This window comes from Castanea sativa, chromosome 1 (assembly GCF_040712315.1).
Source record: "Castanea sativa cultivar Marrone di Chiusa Pesio chromosome 1, ASM4071231v1".
Classification (NCBI taxonomy): domain Eukaryota; kingdom Viridiplantae; phylum Streptophyta; class Magnoliopsida; order Fagales; family Fagaceae; genus Castanea; species Castanea sativa.
In genome coordinates this window covers 19726042-19747673 of record NC_134013.1, presented here as the reverse complement: position 1 = coordinate 19747673, position 21632 = coordinate 19726042, and the positions used below count along the sequence as shown (strand labels likewise).

General features: G+C 33.0%; 1 protein-coding gene across 1 annotated transcript in view; it reads right to left on the bottom strand.

Moving 5' to 3' along the window:
- The window catches only part of LOC142610519 (CHD3-type chromatin-remodeling factor PICKLE), a 31976-nt gene that overhangs the window by 6400 nt on the left and 3944 nt on the right, over positions 1–21632 (bottom strand). Inside the window, exons 2-27 of the mRNA XM_075782333.1 lie at positions 20156–20305; positions 19181–19318; positions 18931–19085; positions 18586–18747; positions 16935–17182; positions 16740–16835; positions 16497–16633; positions 16207–16419; positions 16016–16123; positions 14736–14786; positions 14513–14612; positions 11616–11758; positions 11433–11536; positions 10955–11093; positions 10647–10816; positions 9449–9515; positions 9239–9361; positions 6579–6688; positions 6412–6493; positions 3765–3962; positions 3257–3404; positions 3051–3156; positions 2759–2833; positions 1711–1772; positions 1529–1605; positions 925–1055 (exon numbers count right to left, since the gene is read on the bottom strand). Of these exons, the coding sequence (XP_075638448.1) occupies positions 925–1055; positions 1529–1605; positions 1711–1772; positions 2759–2833; positions 3051–3156; positions 3257–3404; positions 3765–3962; positions 6412–6493; positions 6579–6688; positions 9239–9361; positions 9449–9515; positions 10647–10816; positions 10955–11093; positions 11433–11536; positions 11616–11758; positions 14513–14612; positions 14736–14786; positions 16016–16123; positions 16207–16419; positions 16497–16633; positions 16740–16835; positions 16935–17182; positions 18586–18747; positions 18931–19085; positions 19181–19318; positions 20156–20302 (3290 nt within the window). The 5' untranslated portion in view covers positions 20303–20305. The remainder of the gene's footprint in view (positions 1–924; positions 1056–1528; positions 1606–1710; positions 1773–2758; positions 2834–3050; positions 3157–3256; positions 3405–3764; positions 3963–6411; positions 6494–6578; positions 6689–9238; positions 9362–9448; positions 9516–10646; positions 10817–10954; positions 11094–11432; positions 11537–11615; positions 11759–14512; positions 14613–14735; positions 14787–16015; positions 16124–16206; positions 16420–16496; positions 16634–16739; positions 16836–16934; positions 17183–18585; positions 18748–18930; positions 19086–19180; positions 19319–20155; positions 20306–21632) is intronic.

Here is a 21632-nt window from a genome sequence, read left to right as displayed (position 1 = left end):
AAGAATACATAAACTATTAATCTCACAACCACTTGGATAAATCATTTGCAACATCAAACACCACAACTGCACCCCTCAAACTCAAACATAATAGTATATACTCATACACCCACATACAAGTATATGCATGTACTTGCGTGTCTACATGCATCTATGTATTTGTGTATTAAGGCATAAAAACTTTAAGCAATGTCCCAATCATATTTAATCTAAGCAGACCAATCAAAAGCCACTTATATCTCATGGTCTGACAAGTGCAAATTGGTGTAAGATCTTGCACGAAGACATGATACATGCAATACTGCTTTTTCCATCTAAGACTAACCTTTTTAAGCCAATCCAATTTTGAAACATAATAAACTTCAATTCTTGAGCACATATGACCATGAGATGGAAATACATCTTATGCAATAGGGTTGAACCCATGACCCCATCCTCTACCCTATTTTTTAAGAGTTAGGTAGATGCCATTTGTTCCAAAAATCAAAGGCACAAGTAGAAGCATGATTAGACAACACCAAAAGGAAAAGCAAAACACAAATAGATTCCAATTGTAAGGCAAGCCAGGCTGCAAATGAAAATTTTTACCCATTTGACAACTATAAAGCACTTTTAGTTGTATTTCAAGTATTTCCTGAAATTAACAGAGCACTTATTTGTTTATTACTAATTACTGCACTACAAATAATGCAGTAACACAGACAGAATATTATATATGCATATACTTATGTCTGTGTACAAACCATAGTCATTTTTACTTTAGAGATGTAATTCTTCTTCTCATGCTTTTATTATGAATGAAGGATATAAGCAAACTAACAAAAAGTGAACAAATAATTGCAATAAGTATGCAGATAAATATTCTAACATTGAACTAATATAAAGACGAAAACAAATAAAATAAAATAAAACAAACAAACATACTTCAGTACAGCACGCAATAATAATAAATCATGTTCCTCCTTCCAAAATCTTCCACCCTTCAACCCTGGGTAGCGTGATACAATGTCATCAGCAAAAAGCGGAGTGCCAGGATTTTCTGATGAAAACTTAACCTATCATTACACAAAAGGAGAAAAAAGAAAAGGGTATAATTAGTAATTCAGCCTAAAAAATTGTAGAGAATCAAAAGATTAGCTTTATCACTAGCAATGTACATTTTAAACATAAAAAAATTGGATTGGATATCTCCCACAATCCAAAAATGAGGTAGATCTTCCATTTAACTTAATAAATCCTCCAAAATCACACAAACTATGCATGCACATTTTCATTTCATCAAGCTTTATTTGATATATGGTTTGTATTATTGACAATCTACCCTCCCTCGGGAAGAATCAATCAAGAATAATGGCAAGGTCACTCTTTGGGGTTCATCACCATCATCAATCGTAAAGACATTTACTCATCATTCCATTTTCCAGTTCTAATCAAATAGATTTAACACTTCCAAATTCTAATAAAATCTTTAAATACACAATAATGGAAAGCAACTAAACTCGTGGAAGTACTCTTTTACAAGACTTACTTTGTCCCTTACTAGAAGCAGTACTGCAATCCTAACAAGTACATCTTGTATTCTGAGTCCTTCTTTTGGTACTCCATCTATAACCAAGATGATTAGTAGAAACAACATTTTTAGTAACAAAGCAAACAAATAAAAAGACATGATGGAAAAGAAAATAAGAAACAGGAGTAGCAGGTTTTAACCTGAAAAGGTAAGGGAGTCTGTGATATCTTCAGCAATGTGAGTCAAGAAAAGAGTTCCATATCTGAATAAAAATAAAATAACTATATCAATTTATCAAATATCATCAACATAGAAAATGGAAAGAAAACACACACAACATCTCTTACTTCTAAATTTAATTTTTACTTATAAAAAAATTAATTTTTTCCTTTTGTGTAGACATTCCCATTAAACAAAAATAAATATCATTTACATTTATAGCAATAAGAATTAATACATACATATTCATCAAAAATTATATCCAAAAAATACATAAATATATCCATACATATATCTACGCACAGTCACAGCCAGAAGTTTGGGTTATACTTGTGTGCATTATAGAGTGAAACATAAAGTATTTGGCAGTGTGGTTTTCAATATATATATAGATATAGACAGAGTAACAATATACTCCAACCCATCATTAGTGTCTGTCCTTTTAACTTCATTAGTATTGTAAAATAGTTGCATTATCTTTCCACAATCTCCTAATCTAGTTTACTGAATGTGAAATGTAATGCACAGTATTTTTGAAAGCATCAAATTGATAAAATTGAAATTTGGCTAAAATGTAAGGAACACATACAGCTTATCTGGTCATAGTCAATTTGTCATGATGTACTGAATTGTATGATTTAACAATAAAATTTTGTTATTACGCCTAAAAAAAAGGACACATACTGCAACACTTGTAACTTGACACATCAAAAGGCCTACATCGACGTGGTTCAAGAACATTTTACATAACAAAAGAAGTAATCAACAGAGACAAACAAAACAAATGGAACTGTACAAAGTGAGATAATTATCTCAATAAACATTATGGAACAAAGCACATGTATATTAAAATCCTAAAGCACGCACACAGAGGTCATCCATTCCAAAAAAGTAAAAAGAATTGAGACCATGCTTTCACTTATTGCCAAAATAATGACCAGGACAATGCCACAATCAAAGTTCAATGACATTTTTAAATGCTATAACTACAAAAGATTCCAAATATGAAGCAAAGTCTATAGAGAATACTCTTTGATTTCTTCATAGGTCTTCTGCTTCATGCGAGATGTAAACTCCTTCCAGTCAAAATCCCCAACCCCAAACCTGCCATACATTCAAGAGTAAGACAAGCAACAAACTTTAGCAAACTAAAAGAAATACAATGTCCACAAAAGTTGCCGTTTCTTGCAGCAACATGATCACCCATTCTACAAACTAAAAATACCAAACATATGCATGCAACACGCAAGTGGGCGCAAAGAGAGAGTAAATCTAACAAGCAAAGATTACTGGACCAAAGATTACAAAAGTAAGAGAAAACCTCATCAAAATTTGCACAAATGCTGCCCTCTGATTTTGATTGAAACCCAGTACCCTGAAGGATCTCCCTTCACCTTCCATTAAAGGAGGTGGCTCAGTACCCTCCACTGCAAAAGAATTCATACAGAAGTTTCCCTAGAATCAAAACCTGCTGACCAAATCACTGTAATTAATTTTATTGAAAAAAAAATGATAAAGAAAAGATACCACGAGATTTCTTTCTGTGAGGCTTTCTCCCAGAAGGCGCTCCAAACGAAGGTGTTTCACCATCAGTCAGCTCAGCTTCATAGTTATCATCCTCATCAGAACTAACATCTTCTAAACCAGCTAGGTCATCTTCTTCAACAGACACCATCTGAACAAAACTCCAATAGCAAATGTTAATCCACTTCCATAGAGAATGAGACTTAGGAGCATTTTATTTCTAATCAACACAATTTTAGATGTCAATCAACCAGTTTAAACCTGTAGAATATGCCAAACTAAGACTGGAGACTTAAAAGATCGCAATTTTAAAAATAAGGATTAAAACATTCTCCCACAAGAAAATAGTCATCTACACATCATTTGACATCTTCAAAGAACAAATGACCTTCAGAAATAAATGTGACTGTGTATGCAAATACATCATTGTAGCATTCATTCTAAGAAAATCATTAAAAAGAAGGGACCAAAGTGATTTTAATAATACGTCATAAAGGCAAAATTGAAATACCTGCTTCCGACTTCTCTTTCCTTTACCCAAAGCATTAAATTCCTCAACTTTATGCACCTCATATCTATCTCTTAACAACTCTTCCCAGTAATTTGATTTTTCTGGATTGCTCACAGAAGGCTTGTTGTCCATTTTTGCCTTCTGTGCTTCCTCCTCTGCTACAGCCTCTACTTTTTCAATATATTCAAAATTTGCCACCTACAAAATATAGCATTCATTTGAGTAAAACACCAGAGAACAAGAAAGAAGTGGAGAATATGACAATGAAGAGATCCTATCTGTTCAATAAGGCTATTCCAGTAACAATCACAAACAAGATGTTCAGAGATATAAAAGAATTCTACTAGTTGAAACTTGATTGTGCTTCAAAAGATCAATGCAGACAGTTCACATTAAGAGGTCCAAATCTTACAGAATCCATACAATTATATTTTTGGACTGAAATAAATGGCAGAGTTAGTCACTAAAACTCCATATCAAGAGATCAGAAAGGTCACAACTCGTCTTATTTCAATTTCAGCCATCAAAAACATGCTTATGTAACTTTTTCAAGTATCATGAATCAAGGTGCAATAAGCAAATGACAGATGTAATCCAAAATGAACACCAATCCAGGGACAAAAAGAAACCACCAAGGGGCTAGGGCATTTTTGGACCTGCTATTACTATTACAATGGGTAGGGATGAGCTACCAACATACTACATGAATCAGTGAGCAACCCCAATGTACTTCTTGGCTGGGTGCCCCTTTTGTACGTTTATATAGAATGAACAGGGAAGATGGTATTAGAAAAATGTGGTCCCGCATGACTAAACCTCTAAACTGTTCGGCACAGCTGTATATTTACCCAACTTATTTTTTAAGCAAAATAAACCAATGAAACTAAGCTATACCAACCGAACAAAGGCAGAGAATGCAAACCTTATTACTCTCTGTTCCACAAGTTATAATACGGTAGATCATGAAAATGCAAAAATTTTAGGTACTATATGCTACGCCAGGAATGAGCAATTTATCAATGAATTTTGGGCAGTGGCACTGAAGCCAATTAAACCTCTAGCCAAAAAAGGTAATATTTCAGAATTAGAATAAGAAGCAAAATATGAAGTAGTCAACTTAGATATCCAAAGAGGAAGCAAGTGGTCATTTTTAGAATAATTTCCTTTACTCTTCACTTCAATAATATGGAGAGAATTTTATTATCATAAATTCTTAAATAAGAGTTAGATTCGAACTTTAATGACAAGGATTTCCACTATCTTTCAGAATTTGGCAAGTTCATAATTAGTAAATTATAGTCTTAGTAATTTCAGGTCTATAAGGAGGGTAACTCGGGGATATAATGAACAAAAAAAAAGGAAAGAAGATTCCAAACAATGAATTATATTTTACTAGTGTTTTCTTCTTTATTTTAACACCAATGTTGGACGGTTTATTTGTAGTGATTTCTCTATCAAAATCTGCCAAGAGGCTGTTCCCATCATGTACTAATGTCAGGTCATCGCGTGTTAATCAATAAGTCACCTAGAGAAACATTTAGATTGGTTATAACCAACCCCACCCTCTCCCGAAAAAAAAAACAAAAAAACCCAAATGCATCAAATAGCAAGTCTTTTAGAAAGATAGGACATGTGCTCCTAAACCTATCAGGCCATGGTCAGTGAAGTCTTGAGCTCTATCATTCTATAAACCATCTGATATAGTTCACAAAATGCATTGACAGCCTAATAAAATTAAAAGAGAGGATGAGAGAGAGAGAGAAAGTCCCTCACCAAAATTAGTTACATTTTATAGTCTACTCTTAGTACAAGTGAATGTACTAAATCAGATATGCAAAAATCATAGTTCAATCCATCTTAGTACAAGTGAAAATGTAAACACTTTTATCTAATATACATCTAGATCAACTGCATGTGGAAATGTATAAGAACAAGGGATTTCCTTTCTTTTCTTTAAATCAGGTATAACTTCCTTACTATCTTTCAACGTTTTAGAGCATAAAATGAACTAATAAGCTTAGAACATGGGACACAAATCATTGTTTCTTTCCTTTTTCTTTTTTTTTTGGGGGGGGGGGAGGAGGCTAGCGGATAGTGGGTATGCACAAGAATTATTAAATATATAATAGTTGAAACTATAGATAATGTTTCTCCTCTAGGTATTTCTATCAAGACCTAGGAAAGCACTAACCACATATGCACTATACCTTAGAAGGTATAGTCAAAATCGAAACTCCTAATATAAGTGCTTATATAACCCAAATCGACCTAGAACCCAAGAAAAGATCACATTTATGCCTAAAATTTAAACAGGTATAACCAAATTTACTTCCATAATTGACATGTTGCTGCATACACACTAGGCTGATCCAGTTCCCCTCAAAGGCAAATGTCACCTCTCCTTGCCAACATCACTCCCCAATTTAATTGTTGAGTTATTATTCACAATTGATTCTTAAAATAAAATAAAATTATATATATATATATATATATATATATATAAATTATTGATAATTGTGTTAAACCAACAGATATAAGGGCACAAACACAAGATCAAGCATGCTGAACATAAATAAAATATTAAGTTACTTGAAACACTAATCTCACAATAATACCAATGCACATGATAGTATAAAATAGATAAAACCTTAAAGGCCTTTAAAAACCCATCTTCCTCATCATCATCCAAAGTAGCCTCCTCATCTCCAACTTGTTCACGATCGAGTAATCTATAAAAGAAAAAATTCATCAAAGTTTATGAGCTCAAATATTTAAATGTTATCAATCAAGTCAAAATAGTAACAAATAAATTACCTGTCTATTGCAGCATCATCATAATGAATTTGGCGGGATTTTCCTGCTTCATCATTCTCATCAGCAAATAACTCCTTTGAGCCATACCTTATGATGTCATCTAACTCTTCCTACAGTACAATCAAAAATAATTAGAAGTTTCATTAATTTTTCTCTGCAGATACATTCAATTAGATAGAGCCTAGTCCTCAATGCAGCATCAGAATCTCTGGCTTACATTCGACTTCTATCAGAAATAGTTATGAAAAGGAAGAACTTGAAACATGTACAGCACATCGCAAACAAAATGATGGATATTTCCAGAGAACAACCAGTAAATCCAAGTTTAATGGATGGTTTGTCACAGCTCAGCAGATATATTTCTCTATTTTGCAGCATGAAACCCACTGGTCCATAGTAGATTACATGACAAGTTATAGCATATATTACAGGGTTGCATTTTTTTACTTTTATTACACTACTGTATCAATTCTTGAATGTTTCACCTCTTTCAAGGCTTTCAGGTTTAAATTTTATGTCACATAAAAGCATTCATGCTTGGAAACACTTGATCAAACTAGATGGAAGTTTGTTCTTAGAAAAATCTAAGAAAAGTGGGAATTTAATTGTAAGGAGATCAATGATTACAATGATAACACAATCGTAAATAGACTTCAAAACTATTAAAAACAAAAAACAAAAATAGAAGAAGAAGATTCTTTTAAAAGCAATGACATACCTTTATGAAATCGAAATACTCTTTCGCACTAAACATTTTGAAAGGACCAATAGAATTTCACACACTCGAAAAAATTCATGTTTAGTATTTACTGGTCATTTTGTGTATAAAGTTATTACATTTCCATACAACTACAACAAACAAAACATTAATATTAATGAATGAAGTCATATGGGACCAAAGATGTAGAGAAGAAAGGATTTAACTCTTAATATCAGGAAAGCATAGTATAATGCTGGCCTGTTCCTACAAGAATAGGAGTGTAAGACCAAAGATGTAGACAAGAAATGAATAAGCTAGATGTAAGATTTTCTAATGATAATGGTTACATGTGCGGTGCAGCTACACAATTTGTTTATTTCACAAGAATATTGGGCTCAACTGCTTCTTTACTGTATTCCAATAGGAGCAAGGGTTCAGACATGATGAGATGGCAAATGAGAGGTACTGGGGCATTTGGCGTTTGATCTTACTATGGTGTGTTGCACACAACAAGGGAGATATGTTTTCCATGGTGAAGGATTTGGTGCACCAAGGGGCATTTGATGTTCAATCTTACTATGGTGTGTTGAGTGCCCAAGGGAAATCTATTTTCCATGGAGAGGAATTTGGTGTGCCAAAGAGTGTGGGGGAATATTTTGACTAATGATAATCTCAGAAAGAGAACTATCATTTTGGTAGATTGGTGTTGCTTCTGTAGGCAAAGTCGAGAGAAGGTTAATCATTTGCTACTTCATTGTACTTTTACTTATGCAATGAGGAGTACTTTTTGGAATTCATTGGGTGATGCCACATAGAGTATATGATTTACTCGCTGGTTGGTGCAATTGGTTCAGTAAACATTCTTCTACGATACGGATCCCTTGTGTCTATTGTGTATTTTTGGAGGGAGCAGAATAATTGCACCTTTGAAAACATGGAAGTATTGGAACTTCAGCTGAAGATTGCCTTAATTAATTGCTTTGTAAATAGTCAACAATCTTACAGTGGTACTATTACAAAGTTCACTGGATCGCTTTCTTCTGCTTGTAATTTTTTTAAATAGAAGTTCTTTAGGCACCTTGTGTTTCTATGTTATTCATAAGATAGTTCTTTCCTAATAAATCTCTTACCAAAAATAAATATTCAATCATCAACATATATTGTTTCAGAAACCACAAAACCAGTGGCAGTGCCACATTCAACCCAGGAGGTTCAAATGAACCCCCTGGCCAGGGAAAAAAAATTATAAGTACAATGTGTTTGGCAAATTAGATAGAAAAAATAAATAAATAAAATCTACATATAATATTTTTTATATTTTTTGTTTTGACCACCCTAAAGGAAGCCCAAGAACGAACCTATTCAACACCAACTTTTATCTTGGCCTTTTAAAACAAAAAGAAAAAGCCCAACAACAAAAATTCTTAATTGAGTAATGCTATGGACAAAACAAAAATTCTTCTTAATAAATTAAAAAGACCAATAAGTTGTCAAAATTGAGCTGAATAGTTAAATAAAAGAAATGTAAAGAGTAAAGAATAAAGAATAAAGAATAAAACTAATTAATAATAAATTAAAGTATTTTGTTACGACTGCTACAGTGGAACAAAAATTTTCAGCAATGAAACATATAAATAATGAACTGTGCAATCGAATGTGAGAGCAATAGAAGAATGATTTCTTGGTTGTGTACATTGAAAGAGATGCAGTTGGTATCATTGATAATGAAGCTATCATACAACGATTTTAAAATATGAAACCTCATATGAGGCAGTTGTAAAACTTCATGTAATTGCTTCTTCTTCTTTTTTGAAATGTCAATAAATTCAAGTTCTCTTTTTATTATATTTTATATAATTAAATTTTTTAATGACCCCCCTAAAAAAATTTCTAAAGCCGCCACTACACAAAACTATCTAAAGCATTAGTATCCAGAAGAATATCCAGAAATATCTTGAACCTGGTTAATGTTTTGAGCCTTTAGCCTCCCAACAACAAGATGCTCTAAAACCATTTTCTTCTTAGTCATTTGCATCATCCTTTCTTCAATGGTTCCTCGCGTTATAAGCCTATAAATCATCACCTGCAACACCAAGAGCACTCTGAAAGTTTAAAGCAACCAAAAGTGACAACAACAATTTGCTACAACAATTGAAGAATAAACTTCAACCTTGTTAGTCTGCCCAAGTCGATGGGCTCTAGCCATAGCTTGTAGATCGGCATGGGGATTCCAGTCACTACAAAAGGGCAACACATCTAATGAATGAAAATAGACTTAAAAATGTGTTTGTGGGTGTGTGAGTGTCTAATACATTAGAGAAAAAGATAACACATCTTTTTCGTTTGGCACAAAAAATAAATGGGAATAAATTAAAATAGAAATAAATTAAAATAGAAATCTAAAAGCTCAAATTCATTTTAGCAATACCGTGATAAATGAACGCCACTAATAAGAGTTACCGACATCCTTTAATTCATTACACACCCTCTGCACCAATATAAATGGGTTGCTTTCCTCTTTAGAATGGCTCAAAATAAATGTCTACTGTCTCCTAATTAAACAAAAAGAAGGAAATATATATATCTTGTTACAAGTCATACCACCTCTAATCGGAAAGAGGAAATAAGGCCCTATTATGCAGCTGCCATGAAGCCAAAGGAAAACCCTCCCCCCATCTCCTTCAGCATTGTGATAAAATAATGAATGTAAACTATCTAAATCTAATGTAAACCATCAAAATCTAGAATGAAGTGTATATAAAGAAGGGTTAGAGATAAACTTCCTACCAACCACCTCTCCTAGACTCCACAGAAGCAGGAGTCTCTACACTGGGTATGACCTTTAAAGAAGCACCTCCAGATGCTAGCTCTCAAAAGAAATATAAAATGGTTACATATCCACTATAGAGCATCGATTAATCTAACCAATATTATGGCCACATGTGGCATCTCAAAAAAAGAATGTAAACCCCCCAGAATCAAGTCACTGGCATACAGTAAAATTATTTTAGACAACATCTGCCCAGTAGTCATCAAATTTCACCATATAGAGATCCATATCCATGAAGAATTGTTAGATCAATATTTTATTAAACCACTTCTTACTGCCTCCTAAACTCCAGGTTCACCAACCAATGAGTTTCCTCACTTCATTTATTACCAAATATCTATAAATTGATCAACAACTTGCAATCCAGAAATCACAATCAATATCCTTCAAACCTCTTCTTACTGCTTTCCTAAACTCTAGGTTCACCAACCAATGAGTTTCCTCACTTCATATATTACCAAATATTTATAAATTGATCAACAACTTGCGCCAGAAATCACATGAAAAAAGAAAACAATTGTCAGTGTAAACTTGTCACCTGTCATATATGATAACAGTGTCAGCAGTTGCAAGGTTTATCCCTAAGCCACCAGCTCTGGTTGAAAGCAGAAAGCAAAATCTGGAAGAATTTTTGGCATTAAATCGGTCTATTCTTATTTGTCTTTCAGCACCACCAACCTTGCCATCTATCCGCTCATAATGCCATTTCTGACTCAAAGAAAAAAAATGAAACAATATTAAATCAGTTATATATATATTGAAAATTCATTAACTGCTTCAACCCACAAACTAAAATTCTAACAGCCAAACACATAAGCATGTAGAAAAATAATTTCACATGAAAACCTTGTAAGTACAGTAATCTTCTAGCAAGTCCAACATGTGTTGAAATTGTGAATATATAAGAACTCTATGGCCTTGCTCTTTAAGCTTCACCATCATTTTGTCCAACAATCGCAATTTCCCAGAAGATTCCAAGAGCTGTCTGTCAAATAGGAAAAGAAAAGTAGCAGCAGGAAACAGATTATCATGTTTACAGTTAACTATAACAACATTAATATTTATTCTATATAATCCAAATATTAAAGTACCTAAGAATCCTTTCAGAACAAAAGCATGTTAAGGTCCGATTAATGTATGCCCTTTAGGACATACATTAATAATCCATTTTAGAAAACTTTTATGGAAAATTGAAAAAGCTGTCAAAAAAGTTAGTTACTTTTTCATTTTCCCATAAAAAGTTTCCTAAAATGGTTTACTAACGTATGCCTTTAAGGGCACACCTTAGTAAAACCATTAAAGTATATGAAATATATCTACTTACTTGAAAGATTCTTTTGTATCTTCTATATCTGGTTCAACTCCTTCTAACATGTAAGGGTGACAACAGAGCTTGCGCAATTCCATAACCACGTTGATTAAGGAAATCTGATACAAGCATTCAAACATGAAAATATGTTAGGTCAGGATTAAATTGAAAATTTATTACTTCATCATGCAACCTTACCTGTGCACCACCACGTCGAGTTAGTATCTGATAGTTACGGGTCAAGATTGCTTTGTAGTATTCCTTCTGCTTGCTACTTAATTCAACACGTAAAATAAGTTCCCTTTTAGGAGGTAGTTCTTTCATCACATCTTTCTTTACTCCTGCAATAACATCCAACAGAGAATGATTTTGAAAGGTACTAGATGAACAAAAAATTGAACTCCTATTTGACAGTAAGAACTTTAGCTTCAATAAGCCTGCAAGACTACTGATCTACTTTATCAATAACTCTAACCCATGGGAATAGGGCTCTCCACAAGGATATGGAAGATGCAGGGAAAGGAAAGAAGATCAACCAAATACAGTCCTAGGAATCAAGGATAATGTCCTCCTAAAATGTAATTTAGAGTTCAAGGTGAACCAAAAGTGAAGAAGGTGGTTCACTAGCTTAACTTCCATACAATGTTTCCACCCAGTCAGAGTCAAAGTTTAATTGCTATAAAAAAATAATAATAATAATAATTTAAACCACATGCAAACCAACATAATTCGATTTAAAACGTCTCCAGCAAAGAAGAAAAAAAAATATAGAGCAAAATTGAGTCAAATATCACTAGTTTACTACCAACGTTAATTTACAGGTAACTGTCATATCTCATGGAAAGATATTGATGGTGCAACCATTGTGTGGCTATAAAAGATATACTCTTTGGAAGCTTAAGACTACTTCTTAATAAATATTTTGGTCCAAAAGCCAGTATCCATGATAGTTTAATTAGTCCTTAATATTTTTGGTTTTTTCTAGAGTCTTGGGTATTTTCGTGATTATATACTAGTAGGTAGAAATATTTTGGTCCAAAAACCATTATCCATAGTTAATTAGTCATACCAAGTGCAATCCATAGTTAACTAGTCATTCTTTTCTTTTTTTTATGTTTAACTTGGTTTTTCTAGAGTCAAGGGTATTTTCATGATTATATACTTTTTGGTTGTAGGACATAATCATGGGTCTTGAATTTTATTTTATTAAGTTTTGATTCATTGGTAATAACACACCTGGTGGGTTTTGAACCCACTGCCTCACCCTTTACCTACCTTGCTCTTACAAGGGGAGAAGGTTTGTCAAGAGTCTTGTAGCCCAACTAGCACCTCCTAACCATTCCAACAGAAACAGAGGGTTCAAAACCCCCCTCCCTTATAGAAACTACTGAATTATAAAGTATAAATAAAATAAAGGTAGAAGGTGCCATATGAATTATAATTGATTAGCAGGTTCTATTATATCAATAGTTAGTCTTATTTAGACTATGGGCCTTTATATGGATGCATTGGTCCAATTCTATAAGGACTTCGTTTAGTACTCAAAGTAGTTGTTCTAGTCCTATTAGAAAAAGTTAATATCTAGAGTCCATATAAGTGTCACTAAACTCAAATAAAGAAGAGAGTGGATAAAAAGAAAAGTGAGGGTTTTGAATATCGAGCCAGGTTGGCCTTAGTGTGTTCTTTTTATTCTCTTTCTTCTTCACAACACTAATCAAAGTACCATTCACATACATTGTTCACGTACACTGTCCATGCTAAGCTAAAATTCACAACCAGTGGACAAATTCAATCTCAGCTTCTTCTCACCTCTTTTTTGATACTAAATCAAAATTTTCACTTTTCCTACCTACTAAAATCCTAGTTTTTTTTTTTAACCCTAACCCTTCTTTCTAAGGTTCTAAACCCATAGATCCTCAAGTTCTCCTAACCAAAAGTCCACCACAAGCATGTAGACAGATTTTTCTAATCTGCCCCAAATCATATATACGGCTACGAAATAAAATCTTCCAAACTTCTTATAACAATGGTTTTTATTCACCAAATTGGGAAAAAAAAAAAGATCAAGTTGAAAAGTATAGTGGGCAATTAACTTTAATAATCAAACCATATCATCGAATAGAAAGGAGGTTAATTCTATAGGCTATGCATTCTAGCCGAGCCAAGGAATTTGAAAATATTTTTCCTTTTTGCCTTAGGTGGGTTTCAATCTGCTACCAGTCTCACAAATTTAGAATTAGTATAATAGGCAAACCAAAGCCATCTACTTAAAGGTAAATGTGCAGAAACTTGTTTCAACAATAATTGCTATAGAAATGACAGAGTTGTCAAATACAGCAGTAATAATTAAGGAGTAACCCACTAACTTTGTTTAGGTTTGACAACTCAAACATAAGATAAAAGCAAAATAGTTGCAGTAATGATGCATTCTGTGATATAAGAATGTATGTCAATTTAAAGAGAAGAATAGCAAGACAGCACAAAAACTAGTCAAGATATGTAATAGCACGTGCTGGTCAAACAAAAAAAAGAACAAGACGTTTATTAAGCAAGCATAGATGTTGACATCACATATATGACAACCTATAATTGTCAATCAAGGTCGTTTTCAATGCAAAACATAGGCAAATTACCATACCAGTGACATGTTCTTCGCAATTAGCTACCTATACTTAATAAATGCATGGATCAGTTAAAAGGCCTAAGAGAACCCATGCAATTTCGGTAGAAATTACCGAATTTGAAGAAAATATAACTACTGCAAGGACAATAGGAAGTGCCGAAACAAAGAGATGATGAAATACAGAAATAAAAACAGGAAAACCTCCAATATTGGTATAAAGGTAACATAAGATTTCTGCATTCACTAATTGGAATAAGGATTCATATAGCGTCCCCAATCAATTTTGATTAAGACTTGGATAAGTTGAGTTGAGTTAAAGTTAGAGATTCATATGACAAAGCTAACATAAAATATAACTTTAGTTACGCCAAAAATTGATATACATGGCAAAGTGATGTTGGAAACCCGAAGTTCCGAACAATTAAATCAAGTGAAACTTAATTGTCACATTGAAAGAGTTTAAGAATTATACTTCTAAGAAGATGGGGGGCCAACATTTTATGCAGCCTTGAAATCTGCTCCTCTTGATTGATATCCTTAAACTCTTCCTGGAACTCCTCTAAACTTGCAAACTGCAGTGAATTAGAAATCATACATTCAGAAAATGGTCATAATGTTCATAATCAATTACTGTAACATACTCTTAAGGAATCAAACAATATCGCCCACTGCTATAATTGCTGCGATATACTAACCTTCCCGGCATCAAGGAAGTGCATAAGCATGAAAAGTTCATCCAGATTATTCTGAAATGTAAGATATGAGTCCCCATAAGTATGAACAAATGACTAAGAAGCATGCAACAAGTTATAGAAGTGAAAAATATGCACGAGTGCAAACAAAATGCTACTAATCAAAAACCAATTCATAATTATATTAAACACCCAATACATTACACCACACAAATTTTTTTATCTAAATTTAATAGATAAATTATCAACATTAACCCAAACTGTTATGCTACATAGCCAACATTTAACGAAATTGAACTTGCATCAAGAAATCAGATGAGGTGAAAGATAACATTTACAAGAGAAGATATATCCAAATTCCTCATATCATTTTTTTAAGCCAATTCCACGCATTATAATAACAACAACAATAAGGTCAAGACATGATTTAGACCCCTCAACTGTGTCACATTTCAATTTCATCTATGAACCATCAATCGTGTCAATTTTTAGCCCTTTATTTTTGAAATTGATTCAATATTACCCTTACTATGTCTTGTTGTCACCGTGCAAACAGCAATTACAAATGTCTTCCTACTCGTCATTTTTTTTTAATGCTAATGTCTTCTTAATTGTCACTGTATTACTAACGCAGTATGATAAATCACAGCAGCAATTACAATACTGGAGAAGATGGCGTCACATGACACGCATGTGACATGACATCAACAACAACCTTAAATGAGCCACATGTCAGTCAGGTTACTTCTCTTATTTTGTGAGACCTGCTATGAGTTAACATTCCACATTAGCGATTGTTTTCACATAGTGACAGCATGAAAAAGACAAGGATACCTTTATGTGTTTTCAAAATAATAAAAAAAGCTAGGTTTTATAATACTTCCAGCAACAACATTATACAAATCAAAGAATGAAACCAAGGGAATCCCAAAATATGCTATATCATCGCAATTTGAATAGCCCAAACTAATAATACCAAACAGATTTTTTTGGTCAAAAATCTGTACAGTAAATCATTTTCTTATGTCAAAAATCTATTATGATTATTAGTAACTACCAAATCTCCATGGCAATGTGGAGCAAACTCTTCATTTTTTTTTCTTTTTTGATATGTAGTAACACGGAGCAAACTTATTCATCCAACACACACACGCACAAAACATTACATGACAAAATGTGATCCAATTCATAATACCACAAAAAAATATATATATATATATTATGAAATGGTGTAGCAGTATACTGAAGTATCTATTGAATAAGAGCATATTTGGACAACAAACCTGAAGAGGAGTTCCAGTCAAAAGCACACGATGTCTACTTGAATACTGTTTCATTGAAGAAAATAATTTTGAATCCTTATTTTTGAGACGATGACCTTCATCAACAATCTACATAGAGATATTAGCATTAAGCCCAAAAAAAAATACACATTGAGGATTAGTAATGTACACAATCAGTCACAGGATGTTACCATGCACTCCCACTTTATTGGTTTCAATGATGTTGTGTCCAAGTTAATCATCTCATAAGATGTAAGAAGGACATCAAATTTTATCCTATCTTGCTTGCTTTCACTAACAACTTGACCAGATTTCTTTTTCTTTATCTTCTTATGATTTCTAGGGAAGTAGAATTCATACTCCCTTAAGATAGCACGAGCTTGGGACGAGCCAACATACATAACCTGCAGCAAGTAAACTTTCTTTCAGGACAAATAACTGACCAACGACAAAGATAAATTTACAGAGTTTAGGTACATACAACATTCATTTGAGGTGCCCATGTTGCGAATTCACGTTCCCAGTTTCGCAGTGTTGAAAGTGGAGCAACCACCAAATGTGGAGAAATGCTCTCTCCAAACAGAGAGGCCAAGAAAGCAATACTCTGTATGGTTTTTCCTGCAACCAACAAAAAGTTTGCAAAATCCATCTGCTAAGACACACAGACTGCTCCTTTATAGAGAAGGGGGAACACCAAAAAATAAAAACAAAACAGAAAACTTACCGAGTCCCATCTCATCAGCCAATATCACATGAGTTTGTTTGGACCAAGAGTAACGTAAGAAGTTTAACCCTTCAAGCTGATAAGGATGTAGTGTGCCTTCATTTACACCAAAATGCAGTTAAGAGTTCATTATAATCAAACAATATAACAAACAACAGTGACCATGTTATAGATAATCTCAGACAAATGACATACCTCCAGAAAGAAAGTCAGGGCTATGTTCATACTGTTGAAATTCTTTCTGCTTCTTCTTTGATTCCATAGCATCTTTAGGGATGCTTTTCTGCTTACTAGAAGACATTTTAGAGTACCTAGACTGAATTCTATTGAATCTCTCTATTTCTGGTTGAAATGCAGAAATATCAGATTCAAACTCCCAATAACATTCATCATAGGGAAGTTCTTTCCACTTCACATAATATTCCTTCTCATCATCACCACCTCTGCAGCACTCAACAAACAATGCCACATTCAACAATCATTTCCCATTACAGTGTTCTAACTGATCAAAATGATATATGAAAAATAAATCAATAAGGAAATTTGATAATAAGTTCACTGAGAACCTGATGAGACATAAAATAATAGTTAGATGAAAGTATGAAACTCTCCATAAGATTATTTTCATATTGTACAAGATGAGAGTGATTTGATCTAGTCTGTCCTACAACATGCTATGATGGAAGTTTTAAGATGGATGATAATAAATAAGGTTCGAACATAAGGAAGCAAATAGGTAGACAGCATGAGAGATAAGGTAACAAAGAGATAGAAACACCACCAACAGGAGTGGAAAAATTGATTAAACTCTGACCAAACAAAAAGAGCTATTGGTAAACGCTATAACCTAAACAAAAACAAAAACAAAAAAAACAGATGTGAGCGCACCCCATTTCTAGCCAACACAATCAACCCTTTTTTCACCTAGAACTGGTCAAAGCAAAACAGAGAACTTCAAAACTAGCCACAGCCTTGAAATGGCCAAGCAGGCACACAAAGGCACATATCATTAGTGATGTATACAGAGCTTATTAGCTTCTTTAAGAATCTTTATTAGTTACTTGCAAATGCAAGACTTGAAAGTTATTCAGGAAACTAATAAAGAATTCTAAAGAAACTAATTAGAAAGAGATTTGTCTACACACGCTGAGAGGGAGTTACAATCATGATCATCCATGAAAAAGAATGAGTGGATTAAAAACATACAAAATATATATAATGGGACAGTACACCGAGCCCATGCAATATATGATATGAAGTCCATGGCAGAACTAAAAACATGCAAGGAAACAGCCATGCAACTTTAAATAATCATTATATCAGAGGATTATATCTACAATGAAAACAGGGAGTTATCCCTAGTCTAGCATAATTGCAGTAAGTGGATTGTGATGAAGTCTAAACTACATAATAATACAAGAGGTGAGAATACTAACATCTAAAAATAATAAGATTGATAGATCTTTCTGATAAAACTTCCCATTACAAGATTTGGATAAATAAAAACTCCTGCGAAATCAAACAAACTAAAGAACAACTCTACATTTTAATATACAATTACAAATAAGACCAACACAATGATTTGAATGAAAAGCAAGAGTAAACTCCAGTTATTAAATCACTAGAATCAAATTCAAAATTGATGCCTGAGACTCAACATACAAACACTTCAAGATTGGGTTTATTTTTAAGTAAAACTTCAGCTTTTAAAACATTCAAGCTCTGCAGCATTGAAATTTAGCTCAAAGGAAGTCTAAAATCATTTAATTCAGAAAACAGAACTGAAGCACTTCATCCTATATTCAATAAATTAAAAAAAAAAGAAAAAATTTCAAGATAGTAGAACCTGCAAGCTAGAACCCGATCAACAGTAGTCCATTCGGGTCGAATGGCAACAAAGTCTTCCTCAGAGTTATTGCTTGATGCCATTTGACGATGAAAATTGTTTACTTTCGTCTTTAGACGAGGATTTGTCTTAAACGCTTTAAGGAACTCTTTCTCTGGCACCCTGAGGTGAAAAAAGAAAATGGAAAATGAAAACTGTCAAACTGACAAAAGATCCAGGAAAGAAATAAGGTTAAAAGAACTCATTAAAAAGGAGGGGGGGGCCGAGTTAAGGTTACAAGGCATGGCCACTAAAAAGAGAAGGTTTCTAACATTTTATAAGTAGAAGTGTTAACCGTGAAGTTACCATGTGCAGTGCAGATAAGATAATCCTTTCCACTTAACAAGATATTGTTTTACAAAAATTTGCTTTGAGCCCAACTTTGAGGCATCACTATCATCAGCAACAGTAGGGCGCATTTCACAGTCCAATATCTTCTCAATATCATTTAGAGGGCTAAACTGCAAAAGTACAACATTTTATTAGCAGTTATCACCACAAATACACTATCTGTACATCATTTAATAAAAACAAAGGTTCCAGAATGGAATCATACACATTCAGGACACCTCCAGTTGCCAGGAAGAGGAGCTTTCAGCGGTGGAAGTAAACACTTAGGATGGTAAGCATAAGTACATGTTTCACAGCAAAGAAGATTCCCACTTTCCCCACAGGCTTGACATGAATTATCTTTCTATTCAAAAGAAAGAAACTTAAAAAATTAATATTATTCATTTAGATGAACAAAATATAGAAACACTTGCAACAAAAACCAAAATAAGAGGCCAAAAAACTAGAGTTAATAAAATTGCTATATATATAAGAAAAATAAAGTGACTACTAGACATGAACAAAATAACATGAAAATTTAAAAATAAATTAAACTTATCTCCACCAAATGTCTAAAAAACGCCATCCTTTATTGTCATCAATGCAAAGTTCAGACATCTTCAAGAAATAATGAAAACTATGCTTTGAACACATTAAATCATATTTATACAAACAATCTCAATAGAGCCAATATTTTTCAGGTTACAAACGCCAAACTAAAAAGGGGTCCAAATCTTCCTCTGCATCACATTTTCCTTTCAAAATGTTTAAAGTTGAAGTCAACAAGTCCTATTCTACAAGAACCCTGACCCAATTTATTTTTTTTAATATTCAACTCTGACCCAATTTATCCAAATGAAGAGACATCATTAGCTAAAACTCAATTTAGACTTTTTTTTTCTCTTACAAATACTAAATTATGATATATTTTAAATATATAAAGCAAAAAATTCTTCAGGTACTTATGAAACTGATACTAAAGCACCTCATTTGGATGCATAACCAAAAGTCTGAGTTGGGCAAACAAATCTTGAAAATTATTTGATAGAGGTAATAACTATACCATCCTTTGAAATTAGCCATTTAGTGTAAAACTATAACCATAGAACAGGTAAATAAAATTCAACAAGAAGAAGAGAACAAGCACAGTATTGAGGCAAAAGATTAAAGATAGGAGAAAAAATAAGTAAAAGAAACAAACCGCATCAGTCCTGACTATCCTTTCAAATTTTTCCTGAGTTGTCCCACGTTTTCCAGGCAAAAGATCAGCATCATCATCTGATTCATCAATGTTATATATTGGCTTCCGATCTGATCTAACACGAAGCCTCTCTACCAAGCTACTCATATTCTGGAAGAAAGACAAAAATTCCCTTAGATTCACATCTATTAGTAATAAGTGAATACTAATAAAATTCGTAAAATTTAATTCATATAGGTTATTAAACTAAGAAAATATAATGATTCTTAATTACAGATAAATTAACTAATTTTGCCCTATTTTTCCCCTTTTGGACAATTGAATATGTACTATGCATAATCAAGATACCTACAGTAACTGTGATAAATAACTCGCAATTGCCTTCACTCCCAACCATAATTTATCTAATTCCATGAGTATTTTGAGCAGTGTTTTCCTCTCTTTTTTCAAGAATAGTGTTCAGATGGTTATATACAAATATAAACCAATCCCTCTAATATTTGGTTCTTAAGGAACCAACTAGCTTCTGTAGTCTACATGGTATACGCCTTTCTATTTTGATTCATTTCTAACATCTATGAGGGAATAAGGAAAGGTAACAATTTACTATCTCTAAAAAATTAAAACATGTAAATACAAATATTCATAATATTTATATTATATATGTGAGAAAGACTGTGCAAAAATTAATCAAACAATTAAATAGCTTCACAAGTCTCACATCAATTTAGTCCTCTATCATCATATTCTCTTTCATTACCAGCCTCTTCTTATATGTTGCTAAAGCTTTTGATAGAAGTCTTGCATTTAAAGAAACAAATTCACCAGAATCTGTCTTCCGGGGTTTTGGAAGAATGAAATGTAATGTTAATTGTTAATTGTTAATTTTGATAATTAATTTGAGATTGGAAAAAAGTTTTCATTATTTTTTGATTGTTCATCTCAAACCTCATTAAATTATATTTTTCTGTACTTTTATTTTTTTGATAGATAAGAATAATTTTATTAAAGAGAGACTACTTCATGTATAAATAAATAAAATTATTAAAAAAAAAAAAAAAAAACACGAAGAGCCAAAAGAATTGCAAAATAGAGAAAATTGTATACAAAAAAACAAAGCATCTAATACACAGCAATAGAAACCCTATTCATAGAGCCTCATGGCCAAGACCAATCAAATAAGGAGCCAGGGAAATTGGCAAAAAACTGGTTCCCAGTACTCTCCACATCCTCAAACATGTGTCGAGTGCATTCCCTCCACATATACCACATCAAATACAAAGGAACCCTTATTCCAAATGTCCGACAAGTGCTTACCCACCATATTCCTCCATCCAAGAAGCAGGTCTATCACCTTCTCCAATAAAACCCAATGTATCCCAAAAGATTGGAAAACATAGTTTTCTTTACATAATGGGAACTATTAACAAAAATGCATTGCGATAGGTCTTAATAGATTTCTTTACATAATGAGAAC